The sequence below is a fragment of the Trematomus bernacchii genome, unplaced genomic scaffold (genome assembly GCF_902827165.1).
Source record: "Trematomus bernacchii unplaced genomic scaffold, fTreBer1.1, whole genome shotgun sequence".
NCBI lineage: Eukaryota > Metazoa > Chordata > Actinopteri > Perciformes > Nototheniidae > Trematomus > Trematomus bernacchii.
The window spans coordinates 111,300-129,024 of record NW_022987640.1 but is presented as its reverse complement, the minus strand read 5'-3'; the positions used below and the strand labels follow the sequence as shown (position 1 = coordinate 129,024).

The following is a 17,725-nucleotide window of genomic DNA, read 5'->3' as shown; positions in this document are numbered from 1 at the left end:
CTTCTGAAGGACCTGACTCGGAGGGACATGTCCTACCAAGGAAGCGTCCTCGACATTGAGAAACACCCAGTGTGTTGGAGCGCTAGCCAATAGGAGCACAAGAGTTCCGTAGTGATGTCACTGTGTTCCGTAGTGATGTCACTGTGTTCCGGAGTGATGTCACTGTGTTCCGTAGTGATGTCACTGTGTTCCGGAGTGATGTCACTGTGTTCCGGAGTGTGTGGGAGAGAAACTCCTTCTGGAGGGAACAAAGGGGTTTGAACCTTTTTAGACCATGCACTAAAACCTGTGTAACACACTACTGGAGGGAAACCTAAAAATGCACAAGACGCCCGAATAAGATTTCCAGACCCTTCAGGAGGTTTCTGATATCTGCAAATCCTCCTGCATATATGCATCGTGTCTGAATATAATCACACATACTGATAATGTGAATAACCTCACGCTCTCAGCAGGTAGCGCACAGAGAACTTAAAGTCCGGAAGAAAACAAACTCCAACATTTCACACACAACATTATGAAATCAAGATCCTTTTATTTAGTTTAGCCTTTTTTCTTTTACAACCGTTTCACTGACATAAGAATAGTTTGTATTCTCATAAGAGGTTGCATTCTCCCCCAAACCACTCTCACACACAAAGTCCAAATAAAAGTTAAAGACAGGGGTTTCCTCACAGCGGCGTCTTCAATCACTGAAATCCTTTGGGTAAAATGAAGTAGCAAAACACTGTAACATCAAACAAAGTTGGCATTGTGTCTTTTATAATGCAGGAGAGAATAACCTGCACATTATGAGATAAAATTAAAAAAAAGGTATAAATGGGGTTTTAAAGGCCGCTAAAACAATGACTCAAAAAGAAAATTAGTTTTTGGGGGATTTAGTGGGAAAACACATCTCAGCCTTGGTCCATGAAAGGCAACCTGGGCATGTTTGGTGTGTGTGTGTGTGTGTGTGTGCGTGTACATGTGTGTGTGTGTGGGGTTGCACTGTAGATCATTTCATAGCCCAGTCGTGCTGCATCACGTCAGGATGGTGTCGTCAATCTCCTCGTTGGAGTCTGGCAGGCTGCAGATCTTCTTCAGAGAGCGGCGGTGGCAGTCTGACAGCAGGTCGTTACTGGCTGAGTCTAAGATGGCCGCCACACTCTGGAACACAGGAAGAGGAGCAGGACACATGAGGACAACTGTTGCTTTTTGGGTTATATGTTGTGCAAATGAAAGGTGAAAGATGATGTGGGAATCTTCAGACTGTACTGTACTGTGATGTGATGTGATGTAATGTAATGTCCTGTAGTGTGATGTAATGCACTGCAATGTACTGTACTATTATGTAATGTACTGTGATGTAATTTACTGTCCTGTTATGTACTGTCCTGTTATGTACTGTCCTGTTATGTACTGTAATGTACTGCACTGTAGTTTAATATAATTTAATGTACTGTATTGTAATGTACAGTACTTTGATATAATGTACTGTAAAGGGGTAGTGGTGGTCTAATGGATAGTGAGGTGGGCTGAAGATTGGAAGGTTGCGAGTTCAAATCCCACCTGGAACACCACCACTAGTGTGCCCTTGAGTCAGGCACTTAGCCCTCAGTTACTCCAGGGAGAATGTCCCTGTCATTGTAAGTCGCTTTGGATAAAAGCGTCAGCTAAAAATGTAATGTAATGTATAACGGACCGTCCACACAGCAGCGTTTAAAAAAATCTTGAAACGCTTCTGCCCATTCACTTTGAATGGGGTGACGTCACTTTGCCTCACTTTTCGCCGAACTGCATTGTGGGCAGGCGAGCGGAGATTTTCAGGATTTTCAGGATTCAAAGTTGAGCAATGTTTAACTTTTGAGGCTGAGGTGGAAGCGTCAGCCAATCAAATCCTGTGTACGCAAATCTGACAGTTCAAGCTCTAGCCAATCAAACGGCGTGTATGCTGGGAGAGACATACCGCAGGTCATTTCCTCATATTCCAAAAAATGGAGGAGAAATTAGCGGTAGCGAATCACCCGGTGCTTTATGACCAGTCCCTATTTACCTACCGGGATATAAACCGGAGGAGCCAGGCATGGAGGGAGGTGGCAGAGACAGTGGTATGTTTTCGCCTGTTTGGGGAGTTTATATCCAGTTTACTTCAAACTTTTTTGCTTCGTATGTCGGGGGCGGGAGATTCATGTGATTGGTTGTTGGTGCCTTGCTCGCAAAAAATCCCCAAGCTTCAGATACGCCCACCTCCAAGATTTTTTTAACGCTGCTGTGTGGACGGTCCGTTATAGGCCTTGACTTGTGTTTTTTTTCACGGGGAGAGGCTGGAAGCCGGGTTGTTCTGTAATATTCTGTAACAGTAAGCATCCTGACCTGCATGGTGGTGTCCCCCTGCCTGAGCCTCAGCAGGTTCACGATGGTGTACTCGCTCTGCGCTCTCACGCTGGTGTTCTTGTCCTTGGTGTTGTCCAGCAGGCTCTTCAGCAGCGGCTTGATGAGGCTGGCCTCCATGGAGGGGGTCTCCTCCTCTCTAAACACCCACCACAGAACCCTCTCTGACACCAGCCGGATGTCACTGGACTGGTTCTGGAGACTCTGAGGGGACACAGAGAAAAACACGTCTCAACATAAAACCTACATCTTATATATATATATATATATATATATATATATATGTATATCCTATATTTAACCAGGTAAAAGTCTCATTGAGATTAAAACCTCTAAAACGGCTACAAGCTAACGGCTAACATTCATCCAGCTTCTCTAGACATTGAGGAGGTTTTCACGGCAGCCAAATTGTCCACAAAGGTTTTCCTCCTCTTCAAAATAAATTAACTTGATTAAAACCAATTTAAAACCCTGAATAAAGCAGTTGAGCAGGGGGTGCCAGCTAACGGCTAAAATAGCCCGACTTATTTCTCTGATAACTTTCTTGATAATTTAAAAGGACCCAGTGATTAAAACTGGTAGTACGGTACATAAAGAATCTGTGCTTCCCCCTGGTTTATCTAGACGTCCACGACTAATATATACACCTAAAGTAGCTACAGTGTGTACCGACTGCTTTTTCATCGTTCCCGGAGTTTCAAAAAACAATTCATAAACGTATTCAGCCGCACAGTTATTGTTTTGCAAGCATGGAGCGACATTAGCATTCATTCGTAGCCATGTTTCTGTCAACCTGACGAATTAAAGTCCAATATCTATTATCCATTAAGTTCATCCATCACATGCCCATCGTGCAATTGAAGATTTGTAGATATATCAACGTCTCCATCAACTTCTGAGGCATATAACTGGCTCTTTAGCCGCTTTAAAGGTTCCCCTAATTAGCCTCTGATTGTGTCTGTGTGAACCTTTTCCCTAATAACGAGCTTTCTGTTCCTGAAAATGGCGATAATAAAAATAAAAGACTGTAACGGGGTGAAGTTCTGTAGACGCTTACAGAAAATGAACAATATATATATATTCACAAAGTGTCAATAGGATAGTAACGTATTCTCTAATCCCTTCCTCCCTTCTATGATGTAAGGGGAAGTCATTGTTTACCTTGACGAGCTGTGTGACGATGCGCTGGTTAACGCCGCCCCCCCCCCTCCGTCCTCAGGTTATGCCTCATCAGGAAGCCCATCGCTCGGATCCCACTGGTGGCGATGGGGATCTGGAGGGAAAGGGGGAGGAGTCACAATGTGAACATGAAGCAGGAAATAACGACAAATGACAGACCAGTACACAGGATGTATTTATTATAATATTTAAAGTCAGATTTACTGTGTTGTATTTTTTTCCACTGATTTAATTATTCAATTTCCCAAATGTATATATTTGTCTTACTGTGTTTCTGTCTACCATTACACACCAGGACAATTCTCTGTTTTACGATTTCTATATTAAATAAATATATACACAAAATCCAATTCCCCAAATAATAAATGATTCTTATTTTTATAATAATGTCTAATTAAAGTCATTACTATTATTTCAGTCTGTACAGTTAGTCAGTTGCTATAAACGTATAACGGCAGTGGCTCAGTCAGTAGGGGCTTGGACTGGGAGCTGTAGGGTCGCCGGTTCAAGTCCCCGACCAGACCTAAATATGGAGTGTGGACTTCTACTTGGAGAGGTCCCAGTTCACCTCCTGCCCTGCCGTGGTGCCCTTGAGCAAGGCACCGGACACCCCCCTTCCCCCCCACTCCCATTGCTCCCCGGGCGCTGTACAATACCTGCCCACTGCTCCTAGTACTAGACTCCTTGTACTAGGATGGGTTAAAAAGCAGAGAACACATGTCACTGTGTGTGCTCTGCATGTGAGACCATTACAGAGGGGTTCATAAACAGTCATAAGGGACACATTTAAATACATTAAAACCTACTTTGTAATAAATACATTCTGATTCTGAGAAGAAGGAAACTGTGAGTCATTCGTGCCTCTGTTATTAGCCCGACTAGTTTCACTTCTGTCTGTTAAATCATGACATTATTAACTCGTAATCTCATCCTTTATGACAGGAAATGGTCATAATAAATGATGTCCATAAAGAGGTTTAGTGACCTAAAGTAATATCTGTGTATGAATACTGGTGCAGATGATTCTTTTTAGGCATAATGACCAAGTCGCTGCACATTATCCCGCTTATTACACGGCCACATTCTCAACAAAGTAACGACATGACTCCCAAAATTAATTGAAATGCTTTTATAGATTTAGAAAATGTTTTTATTGATTTAAAAAATATTTACTAGTATAGTTCCGATAGTTCCGAAAATGTGCGTTCACACCAAAAAAATCCGGAACTAGAACTTAGTTCATGAGAACCTTTTCACCCCCTTTTTAGTCCCTGCTAGAGAGCAGGTACTTTCCTGGGAGAAAAAGGTTCCCATTTCTGATTGGCTGGGCGGATTGCAAACCACGCCCCGTAAAACTCCCAAAAAGTTTTGTGAAGCCGCCATTTTATTTGCTCGCATTAGCATTATTAGCCCCGCGCACAAACGGAGAGAGACTAACTTATGGCAACACAAAAGAAAACATGGGAGCGGTGGAGATGAGGAGGTGTCGGCGTTCTGGCGATTTACTCTGAAGGCTTCAGTAGAAGCTGCTGGGAGTCCTAGTAGCTTCTACTGAAGCCAGTCCCCAACTCCGGGGACTCCGGGTGGCAGTATACGCCGTGAAGTGGTTTGCGGCCTGCCAGTAAACCCAAAGCAGAAGAAGAAGAAGAAGTGACGTCAGCGTCTTCATTTGCCTAATCCTCCCTCAGGGACTTATTCCGGTGTGTACTAAGTTCTGATGAACTAAGTACGGCAAAGTACTTGGTGTGAAAGCGCCTATTGATTTAAAAGGACATGCATCCGCTAAGAAAAATAGTCTGCTTTTTGATTACAGATTTGAAAACATCGTTGCTTGCTTTAAAAGTAGCACAATTCATGATGTCAAGCCTTGGAAAGTATCTAGATATCCCTGCCCTAATGCCAAAGTGACTGCACACTGAATATGTTTAGCCGTCTGATGTCTATGTCTGGACCGCTGCGTAAAAAGCAGGGTTTCTGCCCCGTTACTTCTCTGCTGTTTTCTTGTCCCTCTTGTCTTTTTCTTTTCTTCGCTGGGGACTCATCAGCCACTAACCATTCATCCAAATGACTGTGCTCTCCAAATATATAAAAATGTATATTAAAATCTTCCATGTTGCACTCAGACGGTAGACAACGGAAAACTAAAGACAAGCAAACGGACTTCTTTCTGCAGATGTGAGCGTCCTTAACAACGGTCAATAAGTCCTTGACAGCGGTCTGTACTACTGGATTAACAACTTGTCACATGTCCTTGAGTTGACCAATCAGAATCGAGTATTCAACTAAGCCATGTAATAATATTATTTTTTGTTATTATTATTTTTAGTAGTAGTAATAATATTTATTTTATCTGGTTTTATCCTTTCTTACATTTTAACTGTCAACATATTTTTGGGAGAGTTGTAAGAATTTTATTTTGGATTTTAGGAATAAGTCATATTCTATAGGAAAAAGGAGACACAAGCAGCGTCAATTAAATAAGAAGTTAAATAAACATAAAAATGTCGCCCTTTTTAGGAAATTGTGAATATTAATTTTACAAGTTTTAGGAATAAATAATATCAATATATTTAGAGGAAGGGGGGCCGCAGGGGGGTGACAGATGTGGATGGAGAGAGGTAACAGAGCTGATTGTCCTCACCCTGTCTGCAGTGGCGTTGGTTAAGATGGTCTCGGTCACAGTGTCGCAGTATTCCCCCCCGCACAGCCTCTCAGGAGCGCACTTCACTGCGATGGACATGGCCAGACTGCGGCCGTGACGAACCATCCAGTCCACGCCGGAAACATCCGCTGCAGGAGGACAAACAGCTGTTAGAGGAAACTCAGAGAGACATCATGAGGAGTGTTGGTGAGAACATCAGGAGAGGAAAACACACATTTACTAAGTCACTGTTTTCATGTGAGACTGAACAGTAAGTCAGGTTGTTGTGATAAATAGTCATTAGAGGCACATTGTTAAGAAACACGTTTTTTACTTTCAGGGGAATTGGGTTTGGTGATAGTTGCTCCATTTTAGAATAAAATCAGAGAGTTAAAAAAATCAAATATATTTATACGTAAGTTAAAGTAAAAATTAAATAAATAAGATACAAATCAAATATAACAATCATATTCATATAAACAAAAATTACAGTCAAATGTTGATAAATATATACAATTGTAATTAATAAGACATTACCCAGTATTTGTGAGATATTACACAGGGCTTTGTAATATGATTTATGAATACCAACCTAAGACGTGTTGCTGTAACACATTCTTCAGCTCCTCCTCCGACAGGAAGGCACACAGCTCCCCGACGCAGCCTGCTGAAGCCATACGGGTTGCATCCTACACACACACACACACACACACACACACACACACACACACACACACACACACACACACACACACAGGAACACACACACAGGAACACACACGCAGACAACAGGTTTGAGTGTCATTTATTCTCAAACTGAGAGAGGCTCAAACCACATCCTCTCTGCCTGACTTCCGTTTTTCTACCGAGTTCAGAGAGGAAACTGAACCACAGATCAAAATCATTTCTAGACTGATCACACTTCTTTAATTCATGCATATTTATTTCCATGTACAATATGTCGTTTTCAGCCAAAAACTGTCTCTTAATTAAATGCTATTGGACTGTGTTTGCTGACGTCTGTTGCACTGAGCATCCTCTTGTTAGGATTACTTTTTAAGTGGTTATAAGGAGCTAAATCCTCCTCAGAGGTCTCCTACTCTTCTCACACAAACACACTAGCTGATGAAACCAGTAGAGACGCTGAATAAAGCTGTTTCACGTTAAGAATTTGTGTTTTTTAGACATGTTCTCGTTAGAAAACGGACGTCTAAGAAGTGGTTTTGTGCCAAATTGTTCCTCGTGTTAGCTCTGCCTGTACTTCTGAAATGTTAAGATCCAGATGTTCAGGAGGTTTGAAACAGAAGCTGAATCATCCTCATAGATCTCCACCTCTTAAAAACAAAGGCCTGCTGATTAAAACTAGTTTGAGTAATGATGAAGCAGTTTTACATTAAAAAGCAGTGTTCCTTTAAATGCAGTTTGGCTGTCGCTAACGTTAGCTTAGCTTGTTTCTTTGATCATCAATCCAGGTGACCTACGAGTAAAAATGTGGCTTAAAACTGGATTAAAAAGTCAATTTATGAGAGCTTCTGGCAGCTGACGCAAACTCAAAGGTGATGCCATTAAAAGGAGACAAGAGGCAACATTAGCTTCTTTAAAAGTGACTAATTTCTCTGAAACTGCAGTTTTGTCAAATGTTAAACACCTGAACTTTAGAAAGAACATCCATAACATGCATCTGGTTGTAACTTATATATATATCAATATTCCAATTACTTGTATATAGACTATTCTGCACAATTTATATCATATTCAATTTTATTTTCTTGCACTATTATCTGTTTTATTGTTGGAGGAGCATGTGACCTAAGATTTCCATTGTCATAACTACACTGTAGCTATGACAACTCACAATAACGTAACGTCCACACGGCAGTAGGGCTGTGCGATTATGGCAAAAATCCTAATCACGATTATTTTGGTCAATAATTGATATCACGATTATTAAAAACGATTATCCATTTACTTTGAAAACATCCATTTATTGAAACAAAAATGTGAACAGTATGTTCTTAACAGTTGATTACCCTGAACTTAAAGTATAATGCAACTGAAAAACCAAAAAAAAATAATAATAAAAATAACATCTATTTTTTTAATAGAAATAATAATCGTTTTATTTCGATTACATTGTTTTCGTAATCGTTGCAAGCCAAAATCGTAATCGAGATTAAAATACGATTAATTGCACAGCCCTACACGGCAGCGTCGCGTTGAAGCTTGCCGGTGAGCGTGTCTGGCGTGCGACCAACAACCAATCACATTAATCTCACCCCCCGGAGACACAAGCACGCGGTTTGATTGGCTAGAGCTTGTACTGGCATATGATTTGATTGGCTGGCGCTTCCATCGACGCTTGAAAAGTTGAACTTTTCTCAACTTTCGAAGCGAGCAACGGAGGCAAAGCAACGGAGGCAAAGCAACGGAGGCAAAGCAACGGAAGCAAAGCAACGCGACGGAACCACAATGCAGTTCGGCAAAGCGTGACGTCACCCCATTCAAAGTGAATGGGAAGCGTCTCTGTTGAAGCAACGCACGCTGCCGTGTGGACGGGCCGAAAAAAGTAGGGCTGTGCAATTAATCGTATTTTAATCTCGATTACGATTTTGGCTTGCAACGATTACGAAAACAACGTAATCGTAATAAAACGATTATAATTTTTATTAAAAAAAAAAAAAAAAATGTAATTATTTTTTTTTTTTATATTTTTTTTTATTGGTTTTTCAGTTGAATTATACTTAAAGTTCAGGGTAATCAACTGTTACAAACATACTGTTCCAATTTTATTTTTCAATAAATGGATGTTTTCAAAGTAAATGGATAATCGTTTTTAATAATCGTGATATCAATATTTGACCAAAATAATCGTGATTATGATTTTTGCCATAATCGCGCAGCCCTACAACAAAGATCCACTCATTTCTAGATATTTAAGAGCAGGAATGTGAGATATTCAGCAGCTATTTCGTGCCCTGAAGGCAGAGAAACAGGCAGCAAATTCACACAAACACTCCCCTCTGCTCCTGCCGTCATACCTCATCGTGTCCCAGCATGCCGAGCAGCGTGGTGGTGATGTTTTTGCGGATCTCTGGGTCCACCTTGGAGCCGGCGCCCTGGATCACAAACCTCAGCGCCTGCAGCATCGTCTCCCTGGGAGAGCACAACACAAGCATGAGAAACACACTATAACTAAGTAATAAACATGCACCATAACACTTTTAAGATCATGACTTCTTTCTGTACGATCAGAAAAAGGGCCTGGATGAGCAGATGGAGCAGAGTTTATACATATAAGGGATAATATATTGTATTTTTTCAGACGTAAACATATAAAACAAACATTTACGATCACCAAAATGTGGTTATTAAAGAAAGAAACCAATATATTCTGATTAAATTCACGGTATAAAACAAACATGCATATCCCCCTTTTGCCGTCCTGAAATGTCAAACCTAAACATCTGTCTCTGTTAAACTCATACAAGACTAAAAATACAATTTAACAGAGTAAAAGGCAATCAGAGTATAAGACTATATGTTTTAAATGATTATATGATCATTTGACACGACACATGGAGCTGCTGTGATGCAAGTCACATGTCAGACTTGAGACCATTCAAGTGTTATCGTATCGTATGGTTTCCTCACCTGACTCCTGCGTCCTCTGCGTTGCGGATGGCCGCCAGCTGCTCGGTGAACAGAGGGTCTACTTTAGTGTGGATGGATACGAGCTGGCCCAGCGCCTCGGCGGCTCGCAGCCTGACGGCCCGGCTGGCGTCCTGCAGAGCCTTCAGGAAGGTGGTCTGCAGCTGGGGGAGGAAGGGCTTCAGAGCGATGCCCACCTGAGGGAGGAAACACACATTAAAGGGACTTGAGATAAGATGGACCTTTAAGGGTGAGAATGAACAGCACTGTGTGACAAATGCTCTGTATGTGATGACTACTTCCATTCTGGAGAGGATACTAAATACATGGATCCTGAGATTGAAGCTCAAGTTGGTGACCAGTGATTATTAACATTTTTAAGTATTCAGAAAAAGTCCGATTTTTGAGAAAAAGTCAGATTTTTTAGATTTTGAGAAAAAGTCAGATTTTTTAGATTTTTGAGAAAAAGTCAGATTTTTTAGATTTGGAGAAAAAGTCAGATTTTTTAGATCTTTGAGAAAAAGTCAGATTTTTTAGATTTTTGAGAAAAAGTCAGATTTTTTAGATTTGGAGAAAAAGTCAGATTTTTTAGATTTTTGAGAAAAAGTCAGATTTTTTAGATTTTTGAGAAAAAGTTAAATTTTGAGATTTTCAGAAATAAGCCAACATTCAGTATTTTGTACACGACAGGATGTATGATCACCTACAAATGAACCGTTTGTGTTAAAGATGGAGGTACAGACCTTAGCCAGCAGCAGGGTGAGGGTCTCCAGCAGAGCCGTCTTCACCGTGGAGGCGAACCTGTCTCCCAGGATCCTGATGAGAGGTCCCGTGATGTTGATCACCGACGGCTTCAGAGCCTCGGGGGACGTCAGCTTGATGATGCCTCCTAGAGCTTTAGCCGCCTCCTCTTTCTGCTCCGGGGTCCCTGTGAGTATCCCCTCTCTGAGGACAGGCAGGATGCAGGTCACCCCCTGACGAGCAAACACAGGAGTTCATGAAAATGGTGGAAAACACATTATTGTTAGGGTTTAAAGACTAGGAGTCATTCACCCATTCACACCTCATTCATGCAGAGCAGCAACACTTGCTCTAGGGAAGCTAACACTCACACAGTCACACACACACACACACACACACACACACACACACACACACACACACACACACACACACACACACACACACACACACACACACACACACACACACACACACACACACACACACACACACACACACACACACACACACACACACACACACACACACACACACACACACACACACACACACAAACTCACAGTCACACAAACTCACACAGTCACACACTCACACACACACAGTCACAAAGTCACACACTCACTCACAGTCACACACTCACAGTCACACTCACACACTCACAGTCACACTCACACACTCACAGTCACACACACACACAGTCACACACACACAGTCACACACTCACAGTCACACACACACTCACAGTCACACACACACACAGTCACACACACAAACTCACAGTCACAGTCACACACACAAACTCACAGTCACAGTCACACACACAAACTCACAGTCACAGTCACACACTCACAGTCACACAGTCACACACACACACAGTCACACACTCACACACAGTCACAAAGTCACACAGTCACACACACAAACTCACAGTCACAGTCACACACTCACAGTCACACACACAAACTCAGTCACACACTCACACACACACACAGTCACACACTCACACACAGTCACACACTCACACACAGTCACACACAGTCACACACTCACACTCACACACACACTCACAGTCACACAGTCACACACACACACAGTCACACACTCACACACACAGTCACAAAGTCACACACACAAACTCACAGTCACAGTCACACACACTCACAGTCACACACACAAACTCACAGTCACAGTCACACACACAAACTCACAGTCACACACTCACAGTCACACAGTCACACACTCACACACTCACACAGTCACACAGTCACACACTCACACACTCACACACTCACACAGTCACACACTCACACAGTCACACACACACAGTCACACAGTCACACACTCACACACACAGTCACACAGTCACACAGTCACACAGTCACACAGTCACACAGTCACTCACACACTCACACTCACACACTCACACACTCACACACTCACACACTCACAGTCACAGTCACACACACAGTCACACACTCACACACTCACACACTAACAACCTTCTGGTTCAAAGAAAACCTCTCCCTCACAGCCACAGTCACTCGTCGATGTATTTCTATTGGAAACCCCACATGTAATATATCTAAGATGTATTTCCCTCGCTCCCTCTCACCTTCTTGGGCAGGCAGAAGCCAGGCAGGTGTGGTCCCTTCACGTCTGCAGCCACTGATTTGATGTCTCGATGCAGATCGTCGATCATCGCCAGCTGGCTGCTCGCGTCCAGTTTCTGAACGGGAGAAACAAAACACACACATTTAGCTTTGGACGTCATTTTGACATAAAGACATAATGAGAGCTGATCTGTATGGTTGTCATTTAGTGTGTAAACCATGGCGTGTGAGTGAGATGGAGCGCTGAGAATAACAGAAAGATTTAAGCCTTCTATTGAAGTTTGTCGAAAAAAGCCTTAAATATGAATAAATACGACATAACCTTTAAAATAAAGCCCTGACCTTAAATGAAGTGATTTAATCAGATTACATTAGTAGGTCTTATAATAAAATCAAACTTCTTTCATTTATTAATTTGTCAGTATGTGTGGCGAGTGGGAGAGATGGCTTTTCAATACCAAACAAAAACACCAAGTTATTGTATAAATAAAATCAAAAACACGAAGTTATTGTATAAATAAACTCAAAAACACGAAGTTATTGTATAAATAAACTCAAAAACACCAAGTTATTGTATAAATAAACTCAAAAACACCAAGTTATTGTATAAATAAACTCAAAAACACCAAGTTATTGTATAAATATAAAGTTATTGTATAAATAAACTCAAAAACACCAAGTTATTGTATAAATAAACTCAAAAACACCAAGTTATTGTATAAATAAACTCAAAAACACGAAGTTATTGTATAAATAAACTCAAAAACACCAAGTTATTGTATAAATAAACTCAAAAACACCAAGTTATTGTATAAATAAACTCAAAAACACCAAGTTATTGTATAAATAAACTCAAAAACACAGAGTTAATTTATACATAAACCCCAAAACCCCACTAGATGTAAATAACCCCCCCCTCCATCAGCCCGTGCTCTCACCTTGGTGATGGAGTTGATGGTGTCCCAGCTCTGCAGCAGCACGTCGGGGTTGGAGTCGTTGAGCAGGCGGATGAGTCCTGACAGGAGGTTCCGGGTGTGAGCGCTGTAGTCCAGGCGCGTGCGGGCGAAGTAAGCGTTCAGCACGGTGACGGCCGCCAGCCTGATGCCGGCGTCTGAGCCGCGCGTCGCCTCCAGAAGATCATCGATTATTATCCGCTGCCCGAGGTCGTCCTCCACCGAGAGGATGACCGTCTGACAGTTGCACAGCTCCTGGAGAGAGAGACACACAGGGGGTTAGTAAAGGATACAAGGAACAAACAATAACATGTCACATTTATTTGCATTTCAAATGTTGTAAATGTAAACACTCAGACAATACTTAAAAAAATATGTATACAAGTTTCTGGTTGTGTTGACTCAGAGCTAACGATGTTGGTGTCAGTGACAGTGCCTGCGACCACATCAACTCTGCCACTGAATGACATGTCTTCCCTTCAGATTCCTAAATATCAAAAACGCATAGTTCTTGCTGGGCTAACGGCCGCTAAGAAAATGATTGCGGTGCGCTGGAAGCCTCCACACGATTGATCCATTAAGCGATGGGTTTGAACTTTTCTCGATGTTGTCCATTTGGAAATGTCAACAGCCCGTATCAATGGGACCAACAGGATGATGTGAGTGTGTGTGGCTTGCAGCGGCCGAGTCATTTTCTCTCCCTTTTTCGTGTGGACATAAGATAGGGCTGTGCAATTAATCGTATTTTAATCGCAATTACGATTTTGACCTGCCACAATTACAAAAACAACATAATCGAAAAAAACAATTATTTAGCTTTGCTAGGTTGTGACAGTGCACTGCAACATATTTGATCTAATTAATTTTGGTCTCATTTATTTGTATTTATCATATTTATATATGTTTAGTAGCATGGGGAAGTGCGCTCCAAAATATTTGTTGATCTTGTTTATTGGTATTTATTATTTTGATATTATTTATTTAAATGTATCATTTTATTTATTTTAGTATTGGTTTTTCAGTTGAATTATACGTTCAGGGTAATCAACAGTTAAAAAGATACTGTTCAAATTATTTGTATTTGTTTTAAAGTTCAATAAATGGATTTTTTCAAAGTCAATGAATAATCGTATTTAATAATCGTGATATCAATTATTGACCCAAATAATCGTGTTTATGATTTCTGCCATAATCGCACAGCCCTAGCATATGGAATTTGACGCTACTTGTTGCCACTTGATCCAGCCCACGGGGGTCCTGGGAGGGTGGGGTTTTTATTTTTGTAAGGGAACTTTTTTGAAAAGAAAGAAAAAAAATGTTCAATTCAAATTCAACTTTTGTTCAACCCTGAAATAAAAAATACTCAAATCGAATTTAATCCCAGATCAAATGCACTTCAAAAGAGTCTCGAACATATCGTTTCTTTGTGATTATAATGTTATGTTAATAAATGGCGGTTGTTACCTGAGCCTCCTCGTCCGTGCCCAGCTTCCCTTTGAGAGAGGACAGCAGCGCGGGCAGGATGACCCCGAGGTGTCGAGTCAGAGCGTCTCCTGCTACTGCAGAGAGGAAGGCAAGGACTCTGGTGTTCACTGGAGGAGACGTCAGCTGGAGAAACACAAACATCACTCAGTCAGATTCAATACAGGAGATAACCGGAAACTATCAGACAATAATGTCATTTACAAGTTTCTTATTTCCTAGAAGATAATAACAGTAATGCCTGTTGTGACATCATGTTAAGGAGGTTTATGACATGAAAACAGATCCTGACTTAATGTTCCCTGATTATTTCTATTTCCATTCATTTATACAACCGGAAAGACAATATTTCAAACAGATGTATTCCCTATTAAACCGTTCCCTTGGGAAACAACACTCAGTCTAGACTTAGTTAAACTATCAGACAATATTTAATTTAAAAGTTTCTTATGTCCTAGAACAGGGGTGTCAAACTCAAGGCCCGGGGGCCAAATCCGGCCCGCGACTTCATTTTCTGTGGCCCCATAAGAGCTTGCAAAGAATATAATATGTTTATTATACGGTTACATGCTACTTTACAGAAGCACGTTGCCCATAAACTACATGTCCCACAATGCATCTCAAATTTGAATTTGTTCACAGAATTTGAAATTTTTTCTTCAAAATATGCATTTATTTCTTCAAAATATGCATTTTTTCTTAGAATTTGCCTTTTTCTCAGAATTAAAATGTTTTCTCTCAAAATGTTACTTTTTCTTCTTCAAAATTTCACTTATTTGTTTTTGTTTTTCCAGAATGTGGCTTTTCTTTTTAAATCATTTTGTGACATTCTTACTGAAGAGACTTGCAATGATTTGCCCTAGACTTCTGCTTTCAGACGTAGACCGATAATAACCCAATGCAGAGGCAATAATGTAATGTAATACATTATTTTATATATTAAATATTTATATATGTATTTTTTATATAGTCTTAAAGTTACAACCGGCCCTTTGAGTGCAACCATAATGCTGATGTGGCCCGTGATGAAATTGAGTTTGACACCCCTGTCCTAGAAGATAATAACAGTTTGCCTGTGACAGTGACATCATGTTAAGGATGTTTATAACTTACTTATTGTTCCCTGATTATTTCTAATTCCATTAATTTAATTTACAAGATAGTTAAATAACACTTATTTTCTCCTAATTTATTTACGTTTTTTTAATTACATATTAACTTATTTTATAAGTGCTGTCCGTAAAATATGACTATTCACACCTTTTATATCTTTGCATGGGTCCAACAATGTAAGACTGAAGCAAAATGCCAAATTCAATTTAAGAATTGTCGAAAATTGTTCAATCTCATGCACTTTAAATACTAACAACATATTGTATTTTAGTGGTTGTAATGTTATGTTAAATGTCTGTCTCCTTGTATCTTGTTTGACATAATTGTCTTTGTTGATGGAGCTGCTGTGTTGAAAGAAACATTTAAAAACTGGATACAAATATATGAAAATAAGTACCTTTGGCACCAGGTAGGGCAGCACAGAGCGACTCTTCACCGCCATCACCTGCTTCAGTCCGTCCAGAGCAAACTCTGCTGTCTCCTCGTCATCCTGGGAGAAAAAAACACGTCATTAAGTTAATTTAAAGAAGTGTGTTCAACATGTAAGAAGTAGAAAGTACAGGTATTTGTGTTCAACATGTAAGAAGTAGAAAGTACAGGTATTTGTGTTCAACATGTAAGAAGTAGAAAGTACAGGTATTTGTGTTCAACATGTAAGAAGTAGAAAGTACAGGTATTTGGGTTCAACATGTAAGAAGTAGAAAGTACAGGTATTTGTGTTCAAAATGTAAGAAGTAGAAAGTACAGGTATTTGTGTTCAACATGTAAGAAGTAGAAAGTACAGGTATTTGGGTTCAACATGTAAGAAGTAGAAAGTACAGGTATTTGGGTTCAACATGTAAGAAGTAGAAAGTACAGGTATTTGGGTTCAAAATGTAAGAAGTAGAAAGTACAGGTATTTGTGTTCAAAATGTAAGAAGTTAAGGTAAAAAGTCGTCAGAAAAGTAAGTAGTGGAGTAAAGTACTGATTCCAGAAACATGTACTTAAGTCCAGTAACAAAGTATTTGTACTCCACTACTTCCCACCTCTGATGACCCCCTGCGATCCCCTCAAGTACCCCTAGGGGTCCCCGTACCCCCAGTTGGGAATTAAAAGAAAACCCACACATGACGTTTATTTACAGAAGTGCTAAGAGACGTAAGAAAGTGTCTCCCTCTCCTCACCAGCTGTCGCAGCAGCGTGGGCAGGATGTCGTCCAGCGCCTGGTGACCGATGGTGGCGTGGAGCTGCTCGAAGGTTTTAGCTGCAGCTTCTCTGACTTCCAGCAGAGGATCACAGAGGGCCTTCCTCACCGTGGGGACCAGGGACTCAGAGAACACCAGCACCTGCAGGGAGAACACACAGGAACACACACACACACACGAACATGTTAATAATTATAATAAATTGGTTTTATACATTATTTTTTTACTTTATTTTCATTTTTCTTAAACACATCCAGTGTCAAAGACAAAAAAAACAGGTGTCAATTTTTCTTTAGATTGAACTACTATGGAATATAGTATAAGGGTGAGTTTTGAAAATGGAAACTATGAAACATCAGATCAATTTGACTTTGATCTGGGTTAAAATAAATGTAACCTTTTTTCACAATTAACTGTGTACTTCTGTTCAAGATGCTCAACATTTTCAGACTCCTGGCCTCAACTAGGTTACTATATAACTTTTGATATAGATATACTTTAGAAACCAAACTCAGAAACCAAAGTTACTCAAGACTGCTGATTTCATCATTTACAAAACCAAAACGTAAGACATTTTTACGTAAATGCACACCTTAAAGGTCACCTATCATGCTAGTTCTAGGCAATAGCATAGGTCTCAGATATATACAAATATATAAAAAACATGTCTATGAAGTGTTTTGCTCAAAATACCAAACAGATCACCCATTCTAGCCATGCCTCATATCCCTCTATTTCACTTCCTGTTTCAAAAGTGCTGATTTGGAGTATAAAGCTTTAAAAAATAAAAAAGGAGGGGT

General features: G+C 40.4%; 1 protein-coding gene across 1 annotated transcript in view; it reads right to left on the bottom strand.

The window, feature by feature from the left end:
* Positions 1-513: 513 nt before the first annotated feature.
* The window catches only part of gcn1 (GCN1 activator of EIF2AK4), a 62,098-nt gene continuing 44,886 nt past the window's right edge, over positions 514-17,725 (bottom strand). The window contains 14 exon segments of the mRNA XM_034133244.1: positions 514-1,146; positions 2,353-2,574; positions 3,532-3,576; positions 3,578-3,643; positions 6,191-6,339; positions 6,783-6,879; positions 9,229-9,343; positions 9,842-10,035; positions 10,582-10,812; positions 12,195-12,308; positions 13,131-13,400; positions 14,610-14,753; positions 16,138-16,230; positions 16,905-17,066. Coding sequence (XP_033989135.1) covers positions 1,021-1,146; positions 2,353-2,574; positions 3,532-3,576; positions 3,578-3,643; positions 6,191-6,339; positions 6,783-6,879; positions 9,229-9,343; positions 9,842-10,035; positions 10,582-10,812; positions 12,195-12,308; positions 13,131-13,400; positions 14,610-14,753; positions 16,138-16,230; positions 16,905-17,066 — 2,028 coding nt within the window. The 3' untranslated portion in view covers positions 514-1,020.